The sequence below is a fragment of the Gekko japonicus genome, unplaced genomic scaffold, assembly GCF_001447785.1.
Source record: "Gekko japonicus isolate JY-2015 unplaced genomic scaffold, Gekko_japonicus_V1.1 scaffold1477, whole genome shotgun sequence".
In the NCBI taxonomy this organism is placed as follows: Eukaryota; Metazoa; Chordata; class Lepidosauria; order Squamata; family Gekkonidae; genus Gekko; species Gekko japonicus.
The window spans coordinates 431,808-453,980 of NW_015161995.1; the positions used below are offsets into that span (position 1 = coordinate 431,808).

Here is a 22,173-nt window from a genome sequence, read left to right on the forward strand (position 1 = left end):
CTGTTTAGCCCGTGCATCTTACGTTATTCCTAACACAGAGGTTCATGGAGTATCCTCTACTCTGATCAATAAACTGAACCTATCCAGGTCCTGTGTGTTGTTACTGAGTTATTGGAGTACCTGACAGTTAAATAGCAAAACAGGTTTGTAGTATGATACAGGAAAGGTACTCTGGACTGGATTGCCTTCATGGGGGGATGTTGGAATTGCAAGTTGCTTACACTTCAGCCATTACAGAGTTAAATGTTGTTTGTTAGCAAACAGGATGTTACGTTACATAATATATTCAACGGGAGGGAAAGTTTGTGGGAGTTGTTTACCCTAATGAAGTGACCTGTAACCTTTGTATTGGTCAACTAATATCTTGTTTGTAAAAATGCTTTGATTTAGCATTAATGTATTCACAAGTTTATGGCCCTTTGTGTGAACCAAAGCGTTAGTTCTCTTCTAGAAGCCAAGAGAGATAGAAAGATGTAGCTGTTAGCATATATTACTGAGAGTAACTGCAAGTATGCAACTTTTCATTTCATTTCTTTTATCCAAAGTACCATACCCATGTTTTATTTTGTTTTTATAGTAAAGATATTTTTCTTTTACTAAGTGTGGCTCTGTGTTTGCAATACAACCATCGACCTTGAATTAAGAATCCCAACAGGGAAAGAAGAATAAAGAGGGCTCTTGCATTATGAAGGGCTGGTTAAACACTTTTAGCCAAAACCTGAGCCCACGCTGCAAGGGAAGGGGGGACCTAAGGGGAGTGACTAGATGTGCTTTTTGATCTTCCTTTCATTTTCCCTGACTGCTCCCAAAGCAATGCTCTTTGCCTTTCCCTGTAATGGGGACAGTGAGAAGAATCTGGATCATCTGCTGTACATTCCCTCTTTACCAGATTTCTTCTGTAAACTAGGAAAATGCGGCAGAAGAATTGTGGAAACCTGGGAAGAAGGGTGAAGTTATATATATTGCTTTTTCTAATATGAAGCTTTTTCTAATATGAAGCTTTTTCTAATATGAAGCTTTTTCTAATATGAAGCTTTTTCTAATATGAAGCCTTTTCTAATATGAAGCTTTTTCTAATATGAGTGAACCATAGTTCTACCACACATTTTTTAAAAAGTGCTTGGCATCAGGGGAATATTGTCTGTTTACAGTGATTAAGCTGATTTAACTTCATTTATATCCCACCTTTCTCAGGAAGACTCAAGGCAGATTACAAAAGAATGCAACCAAACCTTCCTTGGTCCACATATAATGCAGGGCTATATAGTACTGGGGGATGTGGTGGGGTGGGATGCAGCAGTAAGAGAATCTAGAAGGCTGGTGCCATCCGATAGCAAAGGGGCAGCCATGGTAGTCTGTTGTGGCAAAATGAAACAAAAGTGTGGTGACACCTTAGAGAACTTTATTTCAGTACAACCTTTCCTGAGTCACAGCTCACTTCTTTGGCTATGTGGGAGTCGAACTTCCCAGACTGCTGGGCTCTTTCCAGCCAGTTCTGCTTCCTCAGTGCAAAACTGTCATGAGTCAGCCAGGACTCAGCAACAGCGACGACTCCTCAAGAGACGAGGACTGCTTGGAGATGAAGAGCCTCAGGAAATCAGCTCCGAACCAGCAGAAACCAGCAAGCAAGGAGATGAGCTGCAGGCTTGTCAGAGTTCACAGCCGACAGTTGATGCAGAGCCAGCAGTATCTTCCAACAGAGGAAACCTAGGTGGTTGTTACCAGCCCTCCAGTTTCACCCACGCCCTTTGAGCACTGGAGACGAAGGCTTAGAATGGAGCTTCTGGAAAGACGACAAAGCACACTTATCCTGGTCCAATGCCAGCTGCTTGCTGATAAGTAGCTGCAAGGTTACTCTGAAGCAGCTGGCTGCAAGTAAGACCTTTCAGCAGAGATGTACAAAAGCCAGTCAAGAGAGACTGCTCGATGTGGAAGCAACAAGTCACCAGTCTCTTGGCTTAGTGACCACAGCTGTGAACTCTGCTCTGTTTCTGCAACCCTTGGACTGGCTTGTTGTCACCAATGGCCTGCCTCATTGTTAGGGGAAATTAGCTATGTGGCAGGGGAGGCCAGAGAGGTACTAGGGATCACACACTTGTTCATACCATGGTCTGATACAGTAGGAAGACTCCAGATTTGAAGAGTAAACTAAATAGTTTTTATTGAAGAATTTCCCTTATTCCAAGCACACTAAGCATTCAAGAAAGAGCAAGCAATTCAGAACTAAGAAAGCAGAGATGATGATAGTGAATAGAAGGGTTAGTTGTGGGTTATACTACTTGCCCAGATGTGCAGAGGTCCTTGAAGAGAATAGCATCAACAGCCAGCATTATGTGCTAAGGAGTAGGTCCAAAGGAGAGACTTTGGGGGTGTACTCAAAGTATAGGTGCCATCTGAGTGCACACCTTAATGGCCATGTGCTTGGATAGACATCAGAACACAATGTGGACCAGTGGGAGGCCTTGAGGGGCTTGTCTCAGGCGAAAGACTACCTGGACCAATAGGGGGTCCCAGGGGTGTAACACCAAGAGGAGCAAAACCTAGGTGTGACCAATGAGGTCCCAGAGGGGCAGAGTCTGGATTCACAATAGCATTGATGAGATTAGCCAGGTGCTGGATGGCCCTACTGGAGCTGGCTGAATGGGTTTGATTATCACTGATGGTCCTGCCCTGGCAGGTTGAATAGGTTCCCAGGTTTACACAAAAGGTGGGAAATGGGTTCCTTAGCTCTGAGGGCTGACTTGTGCAACCTGAAAATGAAGAGCCTTTTCCAGTGCTGTGGCTAGCTCGGTGGTTCAGACCAAGAGTGCCTTCCTTGGCCTGACTTTGTGGGTCACTGGTTCTGGTCAGAGGTGGGATGCCCCATTGTTGGGGCTACCCCAGAGTAAGGCAGCACCTCTGGGCTACAGGCTCTTGACTCTGACTCTGGAATCTTCCTCCCTGTCCTCATGAAAGACCTCAGACTGTTGGACCTTGCTTCCTGTATAACACTCTGAACTCTCTCAGTAACTGACCTTTGGACTGAACTTTGACTCTGACCCTGGAATTTGGCTTGGACCAACAGAGTCTGGCAAAAACAAAAACAAAACAGAAATAAAACAAACCAAGCCTGGTTGCTTGGCTCCTTGTGCTGAAATTAAACCATAGTCTGGGAGCACCTTAATGACTAATAAAAGTAAACCCCCACATAGGCTTTGGTGAGCCAGAGCACACTTCCACAGATTGCAGTGTTCCAGCATGCATGACATTCTATTGCTCATCGGAATTAAGTTGAAATCTAATGCGCCTATGAATTTGGCTTAATCTATGCAGCATTCCCCAATCTTGTCAAGCCTATGGGCTCTTTCAAAATTTTCAGAAGTTATTGGGTGCCATAACAAAATGGCTGTCATGGAGAATGGGTCCAATTACAAAACTTTGGGAGGGTCCACAAGATGTTTGGAGGTCCCAAGCATCCTCCCGTGAGGGAGGCAGCTCTTTCGAATGGATGTTTGCTGCAGACAGAAAGGCGATGCTTCCTTGGCTTCTTTGAACCACCCCCTACTCCAGTGCAATTAAGGGAGATCAGGACTGGGACTTTGCTTTGGAGAAGAGATGCTCTGGGGGGAAAATAAGTGGTTTCCAGGAAACACTCCAGAGGTACCACGTTGGAGGTTGCTGATATATGGGTACTTTATCCTACAGTCTTCAAATCTCCTCCCCACCTATGGATAGTGTTGGGTATAACAAGTTTAAAACACTTCAGTATTTACAGGGTTAATGTTGTCAGTATTAGTAAACAGGAAGTCACATGTTTGTGTTTAACCAATCTGTTTTTGCAAAGTAGAAAACCAGGGGAATTTTTGTGGGAGGTTCTGATTGTAATGTCTTGAAGAAGAAGACACCATTTTTCTTGCTATAAAGATGTAGGGACTTAATCCTCTCGTATATTTTATCCCATGTACCTTTCCCCATGAAAGCTTTATAGTAAAGGGTTTTCCCCCCGATTTTTCATACACAAGACTCAGTCTCTCTTTTTCACTCTGCTGAATCTGATCTATGCTTAACCATACTCTTACCAGAATCCCAACAGATAGGCTCCTTTGAACAATGGTTATAAGAATGCATGTGAACGCGCACACACACATACTAAAATGAAGACTTTTTTCTGCAGCCCAATCCTGCTGCAAATTCACTCAAACGTCCTATTTGAGTTCAGTGGAATCTACTCACAAGTGACAATGCACTTTGTTGTGTAAATAAATTCATCTGGATGCCAATAGATCTTTTTGCTCAGTAAACTGGCTCAGGATCCCGGGCTGAGATTTTGGGGAACCCACTGAACAAGATGAGACTACACTCATAGCGGTGGAATGCTAGACTGCAATGCTCCAAAAGGGCTTGCTTCCGAGTACCCATATTTAGGATTTGACTGCTAGGCCCATGGATAGCAAAGAAAAAGATAGGCATGAGCTTTTCCTATAGAAAATTAAGTGTGCTACATTTTCTACTTGATACCTTTTAACATACCTTCATACTTTGTATACCTTAGATCAAGGGTTTCCTACCTTTTTGAGCCTGTGGACGTCTCTGGAATTCTGAGACAGGAAGTAGAGCCAAACACCAAGGAAGCCCACATGCCAGGGAGAAGAGGAGTGATTTTAAAAATACTCTGGGGAAAAGGTGGGACCAGGAGAGAGAATGTTGGAGTCTGCAAGTTCATCCTTCAGTCATGAAAGAGTTAATATGTTTATGTATGCATGCTAATGATAATTTATTCAGCTTAGGACCAATTAGATCTTACACACATAGTTCCCTCCAGAGAGAATGTGACAATATGCCTAATGAAGTGAGTTGTAGAATGTCTACTGGCTGACCAGTTTTATTGGGATGCTACTTCCTTTTGGTCACTTACACAAGTTGGGAAACTTTATTTCCTTTGTTCTCACACATACAAGGTTTAGCATCCAAACAGTCAACATGGAGCTTAAAACTAGTTAGACTGGATGTTTGTTATTTTACTTCCAAATGTAACCCTTCCCCTCTTTTATACAGTAAAGCAGGGGGTTCAAACATGCGGCCCATGGGCTGGATATGCCCCCTGCAGGGCTGGTATCCAGCCCATGAACAACTGGCTTTCTCCTGCATCCTTATCCTGGCTGCTACTGCTGCTGCATTGCCAAGCCTCTCTTCCTCCTCTAGGAAGGAAGTGAGGGTGAAGGAAAAAGAGAGAGTGTGTGCACCAGAGAATAGCTCCCTCAATGCTCTCCCCTGCTTCCTCCTCTGGGGCTGCTGCTGTGTTGCTAAGCCTCTCTTCCCTCATTTGGAGAGGGAGGGAGGGAGGTGAAAGGAAAGAGAGAGAGCGCACAAGAAAGAGAGGGAGTCCCATTACACCTTTGAGACCAACAAAGTTTTATTTCAGCTATAAGCTTTCCTGTACATGTACACTTCTTTAGAGAGAGGGAGGGAGGGAGATTCTTCTGACAAGCCCTGCTCTGCTGTTTACTTTGAGACCTGATCTCACACACACACACGTTAAAAAAGGAAGGGGAGCGGGAAAGAGATGCATCTGGGATAAGGGGAATTAAAGGAAAATTATTTTGCCTTGTTCTGAGAAGTTTTTTTAAGATTAGATTTTTGTGCCTATCTGGGATTTTATTTTCTTTCAAAAAGACCCTGATTAGTAATTACAACACTTGGATTGGATTCCGTGGTTTAATGACTGGAAATAGATGGCTAAGTATTTCAAAATACATTTATGGTTCCATATATTCCAGTTCAACACGTGGTCTCCCTCTCTCCCCTCCCCCCTCACTGGCTGCCTTTCTTCACATTAACCCCCCCACACTTTTTAAACTTTTTATTATCATCACTAGCAATGAGTGGATTTTGTCCAGTCTGAAAGCAGCCCATTATTTCAATTTGAGAGATCCCCCTTTCCAGTTCTAATAGACAAAAAAAAATTATAAAAGAAATCTAACAGCGCAGCTTGCTGTCTTTATTAGTGGAAGGGAGCAAGGGTCCAGTAGCACCTTAATGACCAACAAAATTTGTGGCAGGGCATGAGCTTTTATGAGTCACTGCTCACTTCTTCAGGTACAGCTAGAATGTGAGTCCATCTGCCCTTATATCTTGGAGAGTGTTGAGATTTCAGATGTCAAATAACAATAGCAGCCATTAGTAATGAGAGAAAAAACCTAGGTCGCAATTCAGCCCAGGAGGATGAATTGAGTTTCATTATCAGTTGCAATTCAGCAGTCTTGATTCTAATCTCCCTTTGAAATTTCTTTGTAAGAGAACTGCTACTTTTAGGCCAGCAACTGAATGTCCTGGAAAATTAAAATGTCCTCCCATTGGTTTTTGAATGTTGTGGTTTCCTATAGCTATAGAAAAAATAAGAGTCCAATAGCACCTTGAAGACTAACAAAATTTGTGGCAGATTATGAGCTTTCATGAGTCACTGCTCAGTTCTTCAGACTTATGTACATTTATTCTTTGCATCCTCCTGGACTGAATCCTCCTGGACCGAACTGAGACCTAGGTTTCCTGTCTCATTATCAATGATGATATCTCCACACCTACTACCCCTCTGCATATTACACCTCATCCAATTAAACCTATTGCCATTTGACATCTAATATCATCTTTATAAAGTTTATATCTCTGGTACTTCGTGTTACATTTTATGGCACACATGGTCCAGCCCAACAAAGTGACATTTAGGTCAGATCCAGCCCTAATAACAAATGAGTTCAACATTTCTGTAGTAAAGACTTTTTCTTAAACTAATACACGTGTGTTGCCTTCCTTACTCTGCTAAATATTCCAACAGAGAATAAAACCAACACTGGGGGCAGCTGGCGCAGGAAAAAATGTTAATCTGCCCAGCCAATCAGCTCTCCAGTGGCCAGTCAGGAGCCCTATTGGGCAAGAGCCCCACGTACTCTCTAAAAGAACTTGCTGGAATCCAGGTATGCAAAAATTCTACTTTGTGAGCTGCTGGCATTAAAGTTGTGAGCGAGCGATTTGGCTACTGCATAAATTAGTTTGCGCTGGAGCCATCCTCCCGGAGCTGAGACAAAACTGTGAGCCAGAGGCTAAAAAACTGAGCTCCTGCCGGCTGGAGTCCTAAATGCGACGGCGCGGGTTGATGGCGTGACTTTTGCTAACCCCTTCCCCCATCCCTGAAGGCCCCCCCCCCAGTGTTCTTCCAGCCCAGTGTGAACCCGCTGAAGTACCCGAAGTCGTGGTGCTGGTTTCTCCAGGAATTCCATTTCGGGCCCAGTGGAAACGGGGCGGGCGGCTGCTTGACATCCAGAGGCACTCGGACCGCTCCTCGCCAGCCTCGTCCTGGCCCGACGACAGTTCCCCCGAGGAGACCACGCAGTCCTGCTCCGGCTCCCGGCTGCTCCCGCTGCCGCCGCCTCCCCCTGCGCCGCCTCCCCCGCCGCCGCCCCGCTTCTTGTCCTCCTCCTTCTTCCACTTCATGCGTCGGTTCTGGAACCAGATCTTGATGTGCCGCTCGGTCAAGTTCAGCATGACGGCCAGCTCCACCCGCCGCGGCCGGGAGATGTACTTGTTGAAGAGGAACTCCTTCTCCAGCTCCAGCAGCTGCGCCCGCGTGTAGGCCGTCCGCGTCCGCTTGTTCTCCTCGGGCTCCACCACGAAGGAGCCGCCTGCGGGGGAACCACCGACAGTTAGCAGCGCCTGGAGAGACCGCCACCGCGGCGGGGGGGGAGGGGGCGCCGCGGGCCCTTCCCTGGAATGAAACTGGGGGTCCTGCAGTCGCCCAGCCCACCCGACCGGGGATGGAGGTTTCTCTCCTCGCAAGGAGACGTCGGTCTGAAAGCCTGTTCTGAAAGCCAAAACACTGAGCTGGAGCTGGATAACGGTTTCAGTAGAACCCCTTCGAAGGCTCAGTCTAGACGCAACCGGAAACAAAAATCCTATATTGGCTCCTTAAAAGAAAAATCTTAATGGGAAAAGGGATTCCTGATGAACAAGTATAGATAGGAACTCTCAGACTGGGGCAAGTGATGCTCTGTCTTCTTGGTGCTTAGCAGAGGTCATTTGGGGGGGGGGAACGTGGGGAAACACAGTTCCCCCGAGTGAGGTGCAGGGGGTGGGGCACATGACAAAGCCCCGCCCCCTGCTTCCACCGGCTTCCAACCCACATTCAGCCAGGAGGAGGCAGGAGAAGAGGGGGGGGACGTTGCTTCCTCCCTGCCTCTCCCCACCCCTGCCTGCCTGGGGCCAGGGAGGGCCTTCGCGGGGCTTCCTTGCACTCCCGCCGGCCTTGCAGGTCCACTGATGTCAGGGGGTGTGGCATATGCTAATGAGTTATGCTAATGAGTTCCCCTAGCTCTTTTTCTATGAAATTACCCCTGGTGCTTAGTGAGGTGGGGGGGGGCCCTCATAGTGTCCTGGCCCCACTGGTGGACCTCCTGATGGCACCTGGTATTTTGGGCCACTGTGTGACAGAGTGTTGGACTGGATGGGCCACTGGCCTGATCCAACATTGGCTTCTCTTATGTTCTTATGTTTAAGTCCCGTGGCCGTTTTCTTCTAAAACAGTGTAATCTTCTACCGTTTAACTCACTGATCAAGGAGCGCCTGGATGAAATGGAAATAAGTCGGTCTATTGCTGATGCGGGGGTTTCTAAGCAGAAGTCACCACTCCCTCACCATAATTACCAACATCGTAAAATAAGTGGGTTGTAGATCAAATCAAGCCTGAACTCTCCCTAGAAGCTAAAATGACTGAACTGAGGCTATTGTACTTTGGTCACGAATGGGAAGAGTCACTGGAAAGGACAATAATGCGAGGAAAGAGGAAAACCCACCAGGAGAGGGACTGACTTACAGTGCAATGCTAAGGAGAGTTACTTCCGTCTAAGCCCATTCATTCCAATACTTTAAGACAGGAGTAACTCTCTTTAGGACTGCCCTGTGAGTCAGTCGAGAAAGCCACTGCCTTCATTCTCCAAGACCTCAGCAAGTTTGTTAAGGACAGGACGTGTGGGAGGACAGTGGTTCATAGGGTCGCCATAAATCGAAAGCGACTTAAAGGCACTTCACATTTCCCATTACAGTAATAGGCCGGAATAAACTATTGAAATAAGCACCTGCCCTTCCCTTGGAGTCTTTCCAATATTCCCAAGTCCCCCCCCCCCACAGGCAAAGGAAGCCCAGGAAATCAATGGCGCAGTCCCAGGCAGAGTTCCGCCCTTCTAAACCCTTCCCCTTTGAGGGACATAGACATTGTCGGTCACCTGGTTCGGAGGACACAGGACCACTCGGGAGCTCGGACTGGGCGAGCATTCCGCAACAACCTGAAAACGGAAAACCTGCTGTTCAAGGCGGAAACGGCTCCAGGGTCACCAAGAAACCGCAAACTGCTGACTGGGTGAAATAGGCCATCGGCCTACCCAGCTTGCTTGCGGAGGGAACCCGCGAGACACTCAAGTCCTCTGATATTATTCATGCCAGTGCGGTACTTTTTAGTGGCCATTGTTGGGTGATAGTGAGATATTGAAAAAATGGTATTTAGCAGAGATAATATAGAACAGCAGAGCCTGAGTAAAATAATTCAGACTCAGAGTCCATGTGTGATTAAAAAATAAAGTTTTTACTAAATTCTAGCATGGGGAAGGGTAACTGGGATGAAAATAACAGCAGAACATAATCGGCTACATCCTTACACTACGAAGACAAAACTAGAAGAGAGAGAGATTATTGCTGCTCTTCTCGTTCTTCAGAACACCAAAACAAAGACCGGAAGAGAAGCCATAAAATGGTAATATACCTTGACACTTTAGTCCCAATCAAATTCCTAGATCAGGGAGAAAATTCAAATTCCTAGATCAGGGAGAAAATTCCCGGGTATTCTACAGCTAAAGAACATTGGTTACATGAGAAACATGTGACTTCCTGTGAGTAACATAAACAAACATTTAACCCCAGATATGCTGAGTGTTTTCAACTTGTAATACCTAAAACGCCTTCTCAAGTTAAAACACGAAAGTCATGCAAATTCAAACATTCACAAAGAGTCTGAAAATGTTGCTTGTCAAGCAGCTTGGTCAGGATGTCGGCAATAATCTGATCAGTAGGACAGTATTGGAGTTCAATCAGTCCTTGGTCTTGCAGCTCTTTCACATAGTGACATTTGAGTGCGATGGTCTTGTTTTTAGATTTGGTGCCTTCACCTTTGCAGATGGTGATACAAGCTTGATTATCCTCAAAAAGTATTATTGGCTTTGGTTCATCTATGCATAAGTCTTTCAGTAGATGAATAATCCAGTAGAGTTCATAGCTGGCACTTTGTGCTGATACACATTCAGCTTCTCCAGTAGACATGGCCACAATAGTTTGCTTTTTACTAGTCCATTCAATCAAACTGTCTCCATAGTAGAACAAGTATCCACTTGCAGATTTTCTATCTGGTGAGTTTTTGTCCCAGTTGGCATCCATGTATCCAATCAGTCTTGGATTTTCAAGGCAAGAGACATTTACATGTGAACATAAGAACATAAGAGTTGGCATCCATGTATCCAGTCAATCTTGGTTCATCACAGGGCTGAAATTTTAAGTTTGTAGTCCAAAGTTCCTTTTAGGTATCTCGCCAGTCTGTTAATGGCTTTCCAGTCATGATCATTGGGTGAACTGGTCTTTCTGCATTAAAAGTCCAACAGCTGAAGTTATGTCTGGACGACAGATTGTGCTCAGATATAATAATTTTCCAATTGCGGATCTGTATTCATGATTGTCTTAAGTGGTTTTCCATTGGTAAGTTTGGGATAGTCCTTATCAATTGGAGTGCTTACTGGATTGGAATTTTTCATTCCTACAGATTCAATAAAGTCTATGATCTTTTGCTTTTGGCTCAAAAGAAAACTCCCATCCTCAGTTCTTTCAGTTTGTATTCCAAGGTAGTACTTTATAGTTCCTAATTGTTTCACTTCAACTTCTTTGTTCAGTTCATCTGCTATTTCTCCTTGATTTTGACAACAAATAATCAAATCATCAACATAAATGAGTATGTATTGACACTTTCCATTTTTAAGTCTTGAGAACAATCAGGCTTCTGCTATTCCTTGTTGAAAGCTTTTCGTTCCAAGCTTTGGCTGCTTGTTTTAGTCCATACACGTTTTTGTTGAGTTTACACACTAGGCCTTGTCCTTCTGTTGACAATCCCCCTGGCTGTTTCATTTAGATTTCTTTTCCCCCCCAAAAAAACAATTTATTAGGATATATTATAAAGTCAAATATACATTATATTATTAGTTGTTATACATCCTTTCTTCTATTAATCTCCCCCCCCTGGCTTCCCACAGTGATCCAACCTCCATCCTATTTCTTAAATTTTCTTCTATTTTCCCTTATCTCTTAATCATAATTTACCGGTAACATTTCCTTCACCTATTGTTTTCTTATACTTAACTTTCTTCTAATAACATAAATTTTTCAATAACTGTCAAAGCAAATTAAATGGTCCTTTACATCCCAATTTTCATGTAGATTTCTTCATTCAGGTCTCCATTGAGGAAGGCTGTCTTGATGTCCAAATGTTCAACGTGCGTGCCCCTTGATGCTGCTATGCATAGGTCCTGAAGGATGTATAGCTCACAACAGGTGCAAAAGTCTCTGAAAAATCAATTCCAAATTTTTGTGAGAAGCCTTTTGCAACTAGGCGTACCTAGTATTTGTCTAATTTGCTATCAGGGACGTACTTTACTTTGTACACCCACTTGCAGCCAATGGCTTTTCTGTCAGGAGGCAATTCAGTAAGAGTCCAAACTTCTTTGTCTTGTAAAGATCCAAATTCTTCTTCCATTGCTTCTATCCACTTACTTCTCTCAGGCTCAGACAGGCTGTTGACTTCCTTCCAGTTACAAGGTTCCTTCACTGGTTGTACACTTGCAAAAATTCCATACATCGGTGGTGGTACACCCTTCTTACTCCTTGCTGAGTGTCTCACAGTGGTTGTCTCTCTTACCCTTGGCATAGCTTCTCCTGGTTCCCCTTCTGAGCTGGAACTCTCTCGTGGAGATGGACCTGCCTGTTCACAGGTGGTCTGCCAGAGGCATATCCCACCAGGATACCAGGTTCTGCTCTTGGGTCAAGTTTGCCTCTTTTCTCCTTTGGTATATGTGCATAAGCTTTAGATCCAAAGGCTCTTATATGTTTAAGTCCAGACATTCTGTTATGCCATAATTCAAAAGGACGTTTATTGGTAGTTTTTGATGGAACTCTGTTATGCAAATAGACGGCAGTGTGGACTGCTTCTGCCCAGTAAGACTCTGAAAGTCCAGATTGCATTAGCATAGAACGTGCCATTTCATGAATGGTTCTGTTTAAGCGTTCTGCTGTTCCATTTTGTTGAGAAGAATAAGGAATTTTAGTCTTATGTTCAATTCCTTCTTGTTCCATGTGTATAGAAATATTGATTCCTATAAACCCCTACCTCCCCTAGAATGTGTTTTGCTGATATCTTGCTGGTACCCTGCTGTGTTGATTTCCTGTTGAAGCCAAATAGAGAGGTCCAGATAGCCTCTATTGCCGTGCCATAAAAACATTCCTTCACACCTCATGCTGGAAGCTGGGCCAGCATGCCAGAAACTGCACATATGCTATGGGAGTTGGGGTTTGGGGGATCACATAACTGCGGGTGTGGCCTTCAAAACAACTGACCATTCAGAAATTGTACCCATGGCAACCCTACCATTGGGCACTCCCAGGTCTACTTCAATTGGCCCGTGGCCAGGGCTAATTTGAAGACTGAATTGCCCTATATCAGGTCAAAACCCTATGGGAGAACTCTCTCTCTCTCTCATCCTGCTGTTATGCTCTCTGTTGTTCTGGGTCTGTCCATCTGAGATGCTATGCTACCATGTGGCTTCTAGCAGAGACAAAGGATTGCTTTGGAGCTGAGCACATGGCTGGAATCTTGCATAAAGATGGGACCTAATGGACTTTATCACAATGGACAATGGATTCCTGAAGTTGGTAATTATGCATATCTCTAATGTTTAGTTACGGCCAAGAGCCATAAATTTTGTTATTTTGTAATACTTTCTAGTCTGTGTTAAGTCTGTACTGAATAAACTTTATTCTTGTTATAAATAGTGTCTGGATTGTGGTAACTGGACTTCAAGCTAAATCCTGTAGCCTAAACCGCTGACCAATTGTGCTACCTGTGTAAGATTAACTGCACTCTCTGGATTGAGTGGCTAATGTGTAAAACCCACATGTCAACTGAGATTCTGGGGATCTCTAATCTCAGGCTGGTGAGGGATTAATCTTAGAGATCCCTGGTGGCTATTGTGTGCTCTGGCAGGAAATGACCCCTGGGCTAGAGCATAGCAAGAACTGGTTGCCAGTTTAGGTTTAGGGGACAAAAAAATCCAACTTTTAGAAGGGAATTTCTCTATGTAAAAGTTGTTGGAGCAAAGGACATCATGAGATTTGAGACAAAATCACATACACATGTAGTCAATGCTGAATTATTTTTATTTTGATGCCTCTGTGAAGGAAGCTCCCACCCCACCACCTGTAATATTATTTTTTCCTTCTTCCTCTGAAGATCAAAACAGAGGAAGGATATATCAGAGGTAGCTTTGGGGGAGAACTGATAGACAGAGTTATGGTCCACTCTTATGGCCTCACCAATCACATTTAGAGGTGGAAATAATTTTCTTCCCACCAGGACCACAAGAGCAGCCTGATCTTATCAGAGTCTGAAAGCTAAGCAGGGTTGGCGATGGTTAGCAGTTGGATGGGAGACCACCAAGGAACATTGATTCAGCTGATCTGGTTTGGCATACCAGCCCATCATTTTCCATTTCATATAAATCAGTATCAGCAATATTTCTCAGGTAATGAAAACCATCCTTTTCTTCAAGCATCACATTAAATCCATTTTCACTCCAAATTTTTTCCATGGCTTGGTCTGAGATCAATATTAAGACCATTTTGCATGATTCTCTTTGTTGATATGAGATTATTTATGGCTTGGGGAATCAGAACACATTCTCTGAGTGTGATCTCCACAATTTCATTGCAATCGTTCAAGGCATACAGTTTAACAGAACCGCATCCCTCTACAGAGAGATTTTTCCCTTCTGCCCCTTGCAGAGCAGGCCTCTTTTCTCTGTCCTAATCAGTAAACCATTTGTCTGAGTTCACTATATGATACGCGCTACCGCTATCTAGTAAAAATGAGTCATTTTGCTCATCATTCCTCTTAGTGACAGACAAAGCTTTCAGTTACTGTTCTGCTTTACAACATCAGCTCTATGCTGTTTCTCTGTGATAACAAACACATCTTGTTTCTCATAGTGACCGCTTGCCTTTCCTTGGCCACGCCCCTTAGGGGGTCTGGTTTCAGAGCGGTAAGATTTGGCACGATCTCTTTGTTCTGGTAAAGTCTTTGATCTACAATGTCTTGCCATATGCCCATATTTTCCACAGTTGTGGCATTTTATATACTGTTTTGGCATTTTCACACATATAATCAGGCTTTAAAGACATTCCAAAACCATCATGCCCTCTGTATCTTTCAAGAGGGGCCCCTGCTTCAGGAGGATCGTCAGTGAGCACAGAAAGAGCTCCATGAGCTTGAAGGGCATTCTTTACTGATCTCTTCCACCAAGAGAAATTAGTTGAGTATAAGGTGGGCATATTGAAACAAGCAAGATTCTTAGCTGCAGACATAATGATTTCTCCTGTTTAATACATTACCGGAACCTGGGAGTGATGAGGGCAACGGGCGATCTTTTGTGAGCGCGGAATTAAGCTTTTCAGTAGGAAACAGCCAGGATCGATCTCACCCCCTTTCCTTCTTTCTTTCACTCGGCACGGAAGAAGACGAACTCAGGTCAAACAGTACAGGCTTTCTCCGACTTAGACTGGTCTGGTCCCACAAGTTCATGAAGAAAACAGGATGTTGTCTGAATCTCATAAATCCAATGCGAGTTAAGATAAAAATTCTGTTTTAGAAAACTCCAGCACACATGATTTTTCTTGACTCCAAGTCTGGCTGCTGCATTCTGCTTAGCTATCTGGCACAGCTGAAGCGATCTGGGCACCCATAACCTTTGTTGGGTGATAGTGAGATATTGAAAAAAAAAGGTATTTAGCAGAGATAAGATAGTCCAGCAGAGCCAGAGTAAAATAATTCAGACTCAGAGTCCATGTGTGATTAAAATATAAAGTTTTTACTAAATTCTAGCATGGGAAGGATAACTTGGGATGAAAATAACAACAGAGATAAATCGGCTACATCCTTACTCTACAAAGACAAAACTAGAAGAGAGAGATTATGGCTACTCTTCTTGTTCTTCAGAACACCAAACAAAGATGGGAAGAGAAGCCATGAAAATAACAACGGAGCTAAGTAGGCTACATCCTTACTCTACAAAGACAAGACTAGAAGAGGTGTTATGGCTTCTCTCCTTCTTCTTCTTGAGAACATCAAACAAAGACAGGAAGAGGAGCCATAAAATGATAATACACCTTGACACTTTAGTCCCAATCAAATTCCTAGATCAGGGAGAAAATTCCCAGACTTGTACTCCTAAAACAACATTGGTTACATGAAAAAAACGTGACTTCCTGTGAGTAACATAAACAAACATTTAACCCCAGATATACTGAGTGTTTTCAACTTGTAATACCCAACACTTTCCCATTAGATATATGCACCCCAGAAGTCTGCCATTCTGAAGCAAAGGTTGTATTTTCTTCCTTTCAATAGATCAGCTGTGTAATCTAAACAGGCGACGGTCTCGGAAAAGGTGGCGTTTTGTTGGGTATTACAAGTTGAAAACACTCAGCATATCTGGGGTTAAATGTTTGTTTGTGTTGCTCACAGGAAGTCACATGTTTTTCATGTAACCAATGTTGTTTTAGGAGTACAAGCCCAGGAAAATTCTCACTGATCTAGGAGTTTGATTGGGACAAAAGTGTCAAAGTGTTTTAGCATTTTATGGCTCCTCTTCCTGTCTTTGTTTGATGTTCTCAAGAAGAAGAATGAGAGAAGCCATAACGCCTCTAGTCTTGTCTTTGTAGAGTAAGGATGGAGCCTATTTAGCTCCGTTGTTATTTTCATCCCAGTTACCCTCCCCTATGCTAGAATTTAGTAAAAACGTTATATTTTAATCACACATGGACTCTGAGTCTGAATTATTTTACTCTGGCACTGCTAAGCTATCTTATTTCTGCTAAATACAATTTTTCACTATCTCACTATCAAACCCAACACGTTTCCAGAACATTCGGAGTTCTTTCCACGATCCTGCCATACTGGATGCCCAGCGGGCTGGCCCCCTAGGTGCGGTTTGCATAGCAAAAAAGGTCGTTTCTCTTTGACCGGATGGGGGAAGGCTGAGAAACGCTTTGCTTTAAAGCGACTGACTGCTGAACACAATGTCCCATAAATCAATGTCGCCTGGATTTGGGTTTATTGCATTTGGATATAAATCACGTTGGTTTTAGGAACATTTCCTATCAGGTCAGTCCTTAGAGAACGGGGTCCTAGAACTCCAATCCTAGCCCGGATTTGCCTGAAAGAAATGGACGGAATCTGATTCCCTCTTCATTTACAACCCGATTTTTCTCTCCAATGGGGACTCCAAGTGGCTTATAACATTCTGCTCCTCTCCATATTTTCCCTCACACTTAGGCTGAGGGGGTAAAGTGTCCAGATAAAGTCAGGAATATGGGCTATCCAGGGTTTTAGAGAAGTCAAGAGGGACAACCCAGCAACAAACAGGATCAGGACTAAGCCCCGGTTCCCGTCAAATTTAGTCCATTCGACCTGTAGCTCGCTTTCCCTCCCTGGCCTCCATCGCATGTAGGAGGGCAATGCTCAGCTGTCTCGCAACGAAACTGTGGCACGTGCAGAATGGCCCTAGAAATGTTTCCTCAGAAATAACGCTCCTGAAAGTAGAATTTCAGAAAGAACTTCAGTCCTAAAAAGCTTGGACGTGTAAAGGTAGGATTGGAACTGTGAAAGGTTGGAGAGTTAAATTTCCCTTACATTTTGTTTGAACACTGGGTACACTGTGGATGAATTTTTTCCTAACTGCCATTTGCCCTTATCTGGATCAAGGTATTTGCTAAGGAGGGTTGTTTGTAAACGTATTCTGATTTTAAATGTGTGTGTGTGTGTGTGTGTTGTTGTCTTATTCTTATTGGGAGGCTCAGAGCAGGCAGAAGATCTCAAATCCAGGGTCTGGCATCTTCGGCTAAAAGGGTCAGGTGACAGGAAAGACTTTCCCCTGGAGAGACGCTCCCACCCCGAGTAGACAAGGCTGACCCTGACTGACCCGTGGTCTGACTCGGTATGAGGCAGCTTCATGCATCCATGTAGGCCCCCCCCCCAAATGAATGTTTTATTCTGTCCATACTTTGTTCTATGTCGTTTGTGTTCTGGTTTATGACTGAAACACAAGTTATGCTGGAATGAATGGGCTTTATACACCCTTCATGTACACATCACATACACGTGGGCTTTATACATCCTGGATTGTCCATAAAACAGAGGTTACCGATTTATGAGGCAATCTTGTGTGCTGTGGACACACTGCTCATGTTTCTTGGTGTTGGGTATTACAAGTTTTAAACACTCAGTATATTAAATGTTTGTTTATGTTACTCACAGGAAGTCACATGTTTCTCATGTAACCAATGTTCTTTAGATGTAGGAAGCCCTGGAATTTTCTCCCTGATCTAGGGATTTGATTGGGACTAAAGTGTCAAGGTATATTACCATTTTATGGCTTCTCTTCCCGTCTTTGTCTGGTGTTCTGAAATAGAATTTAGTAAAAACGTTATATTTTAATCACACATGGACTCTCAGTCTGAATTATTTTACTCAGGGTCTGCTGGGCTATACTATCTCTGCTAAATACCATTTTTTCAATATCTCACTATCACCCAACACTTGGATTAAACAAATTAATCCTGAGTAATGGATGTAAAATCTTAATCTGTGCAAACACACTCAGAAGTCTGAATTTGGCTTCATTGGCATGCCACTAAAATGGCTCTTGCTGTTGGTTTACTACAGTGGAGCCAGATCTCTGACTCCAGTACGAGATTATGGGGTGTGACGTTGTGAGCTCATGCAAGCAGACTGCTCCGGTAAAGCTGAGCCATTAATAAATTCTGGGAAGTGACTTTCCAATTTGGCCATAGCTTCATGGTCTATGTGCAAGACACAGCATTTAGGGACGCACATGTGTCAATTATCCTGTGTATATATATTTCCTGTGGGAAATCCTCCTGTAACATGTCTGTATTGATGACAAATACGATTGCTGTGGAAAGGACTTTTCTGCGTTCACCTGCAATCATCAATTGACTGCTAGTTAATGTTTCTATAGACGTTTTCTTGGAGTCAGTAGAGAGCAGAGCCCTGATGTAGTGGTTAAGAGCAGCAGACCGTAATCTGGAGAACCGAGTTCGACCCCGGTCTTCTCCACATAAAGCCAGCTGAGTGACCTTGGATCACTCACAGCTCTTTCAGAGCTCTCTCAGCCCCCCCCCCTCAATATCTAGCTCTCCACGTAATGGTGCATAACCATTTTAGGCTACCAGACAATCTTCGAATCTCCTACACACAATGCCATACGATAATTATTCATTACTATTCTTGGAATCAGTACCATTAATTTCAGTGGAATCAACTCCACTTTACATGTTGGGTAAACCCAGTGCTTCCAGCAGCAGGTTTCTGCCTGTAGCCGATAATACATCACAGGGTTTACAGATCGGATGGGAATGGGGAGAAATGTGCGTCTGCATCGATGCCATTCGTTCTTGAGAACGACATTTAGGCATATTGTTCGTTTTCTTCGTCTATATCCCACATTCCTCCCCAGTGGGGACCCAAAGTGGCTTCCGTGGTTCTCCTTGTCCCCAAGTCATCCACATCGCCGCCCCGTGAGCTAGGTGAGGCTGAGTGTTGTGGGACGGGCCACCCAACAAGCGTCCGAAGCAGAGCAGGGATTGGAGCCGGGGTCTCCCCGATCCTAGTCCTACCCCGTGCCGTGACGGCTCTCAAAGAGTGTAGGACGGCGCAGGCGAGTCAGATCTCGGAAGCTAAGCAGGGTCGGCCCTGGTTGCTGTATGGAGAGGAGACCGCCAAGGGATACCAGGGTTTCTGTGCAGAGGCGGCGAATGGATAGCGTAAAATAAAATAAAATAAAATAAAATAAAAGTGAATGGAGCCCTGATCTGGATGGCCCAGGGTGGCCCGAGCTGGTCAGACCTTCGAAGCTAAGCAGGGTCGGCCCTGCCTAGTGCTTGAGTGGCATTCCTCCAGGGAATACCAGGGTCGGTGCCCGAGACGGCGCACTCTCCCTGTCACAGTCACAGTCACACACATTCTCCCTGTCACACACCTGCTTTCTGGAGGTCACTTTCACTTAGCCAGGAAATAAACACGTTCTATACGGTTATGGAAATCAAATGGTAACTAACAGTGACATAGCATTTTTTTAAAAAAAGAGACTGCTATGGCTTTTACTCAGAAGTAAATCCTATTTGAGTTCAGTTGGACAGATTTCCTTGTTAGTATGGTTAGGGCTGTGGCTTTAAGTGCCTTGGCTGAAAAATGGAACACACATCGCTAGTTTGCTAGCAGAGGATCAGCACTGAGTCCTCTTCCAGACGGGAAAAAAGAATGGCTTTGGGGGAACAAAATCATGCTTGCGCATTAATGCATGGTTATGAATTAGTGCTGCTCAGCGGATTGACCTTCAGGGCGAGAAACTGATGCAAACTTTTTGGTGGCGGCTTCGACCTGGTTGAATGAGCTCCCGGAGGAGATCAGGACCCTGCGGGGCCTTGTACAGTTCTGCAGGGTCTGCAAGACGCCGCCAGGCTTTTAATTAGGAGCCACCCACCACTACCACCAACTATTATTGTTAGCAACACCAGTTGTCCTAGTAAGAAGGACTGTCCCCCATGTTCTCCTTCAATGTCCCTTTTATCTGGTGCCCCGCCAGGATCATCTGTATCCTATATTAACTCAACTCTCAGAGATTCCAGAGATTTAAGGTTCTGTTTTTGCTTGATAATCAAGATATGGAAATAACCGAAATAGTAGCAAGGTTTCTTCTTAGTGCTATGGCTATACATTCTGATAAGTAACCATTAGGTTTTTCTGCTTTCATGCTGTTTTTCTGCGCCTTAGCTCCAATTTTACCCTATATGGATTTGTATTTTCCGATCTATATTTAATCTGATCTCCTATTGTATGTGTATACGTATGCCAATAAAGGCTTGTCAAATGTAGTAACACTGGGATAGTTGGTTGGCCCTATATGGAGACCGAACCGCAGTAAGGTAGGAGGAAGATACAGCTGAATTGGGACTTGTGTCCATCTACAGGATGCCATCTTTAACGCGATTGGAAGATCAATTCTATAAGCACTTTAATTATAATAATATGATTGTTTTATCTTGTTTTTATCTGGTTTTATATGTTTAATGTATCTCAGCACATAGTGCCGCTAAATGTAAACCGCCCTGAGCCCATTCGCGGGGAGGGCGGGATAGAAATCTAATTAAATAAAAAAATAAATAAACCGATACAAACCTCTCATTTTAATTTCTCCACCGACCTTGCATTTTATTTCAAAAGCTCGGTGCACAAACCAGAAAAAAGTCAGGAAACAAAATGAAAATCTGCAGATATTCAAACTTTGTCAACCATTTCAACTGCTGCCACTCAGCTTTGTGTAGAATGTTGTTTTTACAATCTGAAATTCAGATTTGCATTTTGAATGTGAGATTTTAACCTTTAAATGTAGATGCTTCGCAGTGCATAGTTACTCCAGCCAAAGCCACCGAAGTTATATCTACAGGCAGAAACCTCACGTTACAAATGCCCAAAGTGACTTGTTTCCGTCTGGCCAGTCTTTCGGTAGGCATCAGTTAGGAAACCCCATTTGCGACCGTTTGCGACTAAAATACCATCTGACAGAAAAGAGCTCCGGTCAGCTACGAGCCAGAAACAAGTCCCCAGAGAACCAGAGAACACCAAGAAATGGCACCAGGCATTCAAACCCTTAATGGAAACGATTCGACGCAGCCGAAGACCCTTTGGGTACGTTCCTTGCGCTCTTGACGGGTCCGGGACTCGCTTCTGGTATAAAACTGTTGCTTCCTCAGTTCAAGTTAAAAACCGGAGGGGGGGGGGGAACAGCCCCATTCTGGAGCCCGGCTGTCATGCCGTCTTCTATTCCCAGCCCAGAGGCAGCCTTTTCAACCGGAAGGCCGGCCCACCCCGAACGAATCCTCCTTCCACATCTTGCTGGGGAGGTTTTGATGCATTCCACTTTAAAAGAAACTGTCCCATTTTGCAGAAATCATGGACGGCGCTCCCGAGCAAATGTAGCACATTGCGTCGAATATCTAGCGCGGGAAAAGAAAGGTAGCGCCCCCATGTAGCACCCCCAACACGACCCACTATTACTCGCAAGTAATTCTCACCGAATTTGGTGGCACCACCCGAAGAACGGGAGGCGAGTTAGGACTCTTCTGTGCCTTACATGCTATAACGATGGCGCAGGAAGGCGGGAGGGGATTTGGGGGTATCCTGCGGGAACATGGGGGGGGGGGACAGGCAGGGCGGTATTAACCCATGGCCCCACCGCGCTAGGCTTTCAGGTATTTCGGGACCCCTCCGGCACTTTAATCTCTTACCCCACTACAGCTGACAGCCTGACCCTCCTATGGTAGGTACTAGACCGCAGTACGTATAGCCCTCTATCAATTTTGAGGGTCTCCTGGAGAATTCTATTAATAATTTTAAAATATATTTTTATTGCGGGAATAGAACTCTTCAGGAAAGCACATTTTTGGGGGTATAATTGTTCAATACTCTAATATTTTGAAGTGAATAGAAATTGTATTATTTATTTAAAATATATAATTGATGGGAAATTGTTTTAATAAAAGAGACCGTTTGTTTCACTGCAACAAGGAAGCAGTTAATTATCTTATTAATAGAGGTTATATATTACAGGAGGTCTATGAAGAGAAAATAACAGTGCCTAAGCAAAAAATAAATAAAATAAAACGATGGGCCGCTAGTCCCTGCGGGGGCCCGAGGCTTCAGCTTAGTCAGCCTCATGCCTAATACAGCCCTTGGGGGAAGGAAGGGGGTGTTCGGGGGCGTCT

The 22,173-nt window shown here is 44.2% G+C and overlaps 1 protein-coding gene across 1 annotated transcript in view; it reads right to left on the reverse strand.

Annotated features, from left to right (window-relative positions):
• Positions 1 to 1,735: 1,735 nt before the first annotated feature.
• The window catches only part of PDX1 (pancreatic and duodenal homeobox 1), a 25,399-nt gene continuing 4,961 nt past the window's right edge, over positions 1,736 to 22,173 (reverse strand). The window contains exons 2-3 of the mRNA XM_015405407.1: positions 7,218 to 7,655; positions 1,736 to 1,869 (exon numbers count right to left, since the gene is read on the reverse strand). Of these exons, the coding sequence (XP_015260893.1) occupies positions 1,736 to 1,869; positions 7,218 to 7,655 (572 nt within the window). The remainder of the gene's footprint in view (positions 1,870 to 7,217; positions 7,656 to 22,173) is intronic.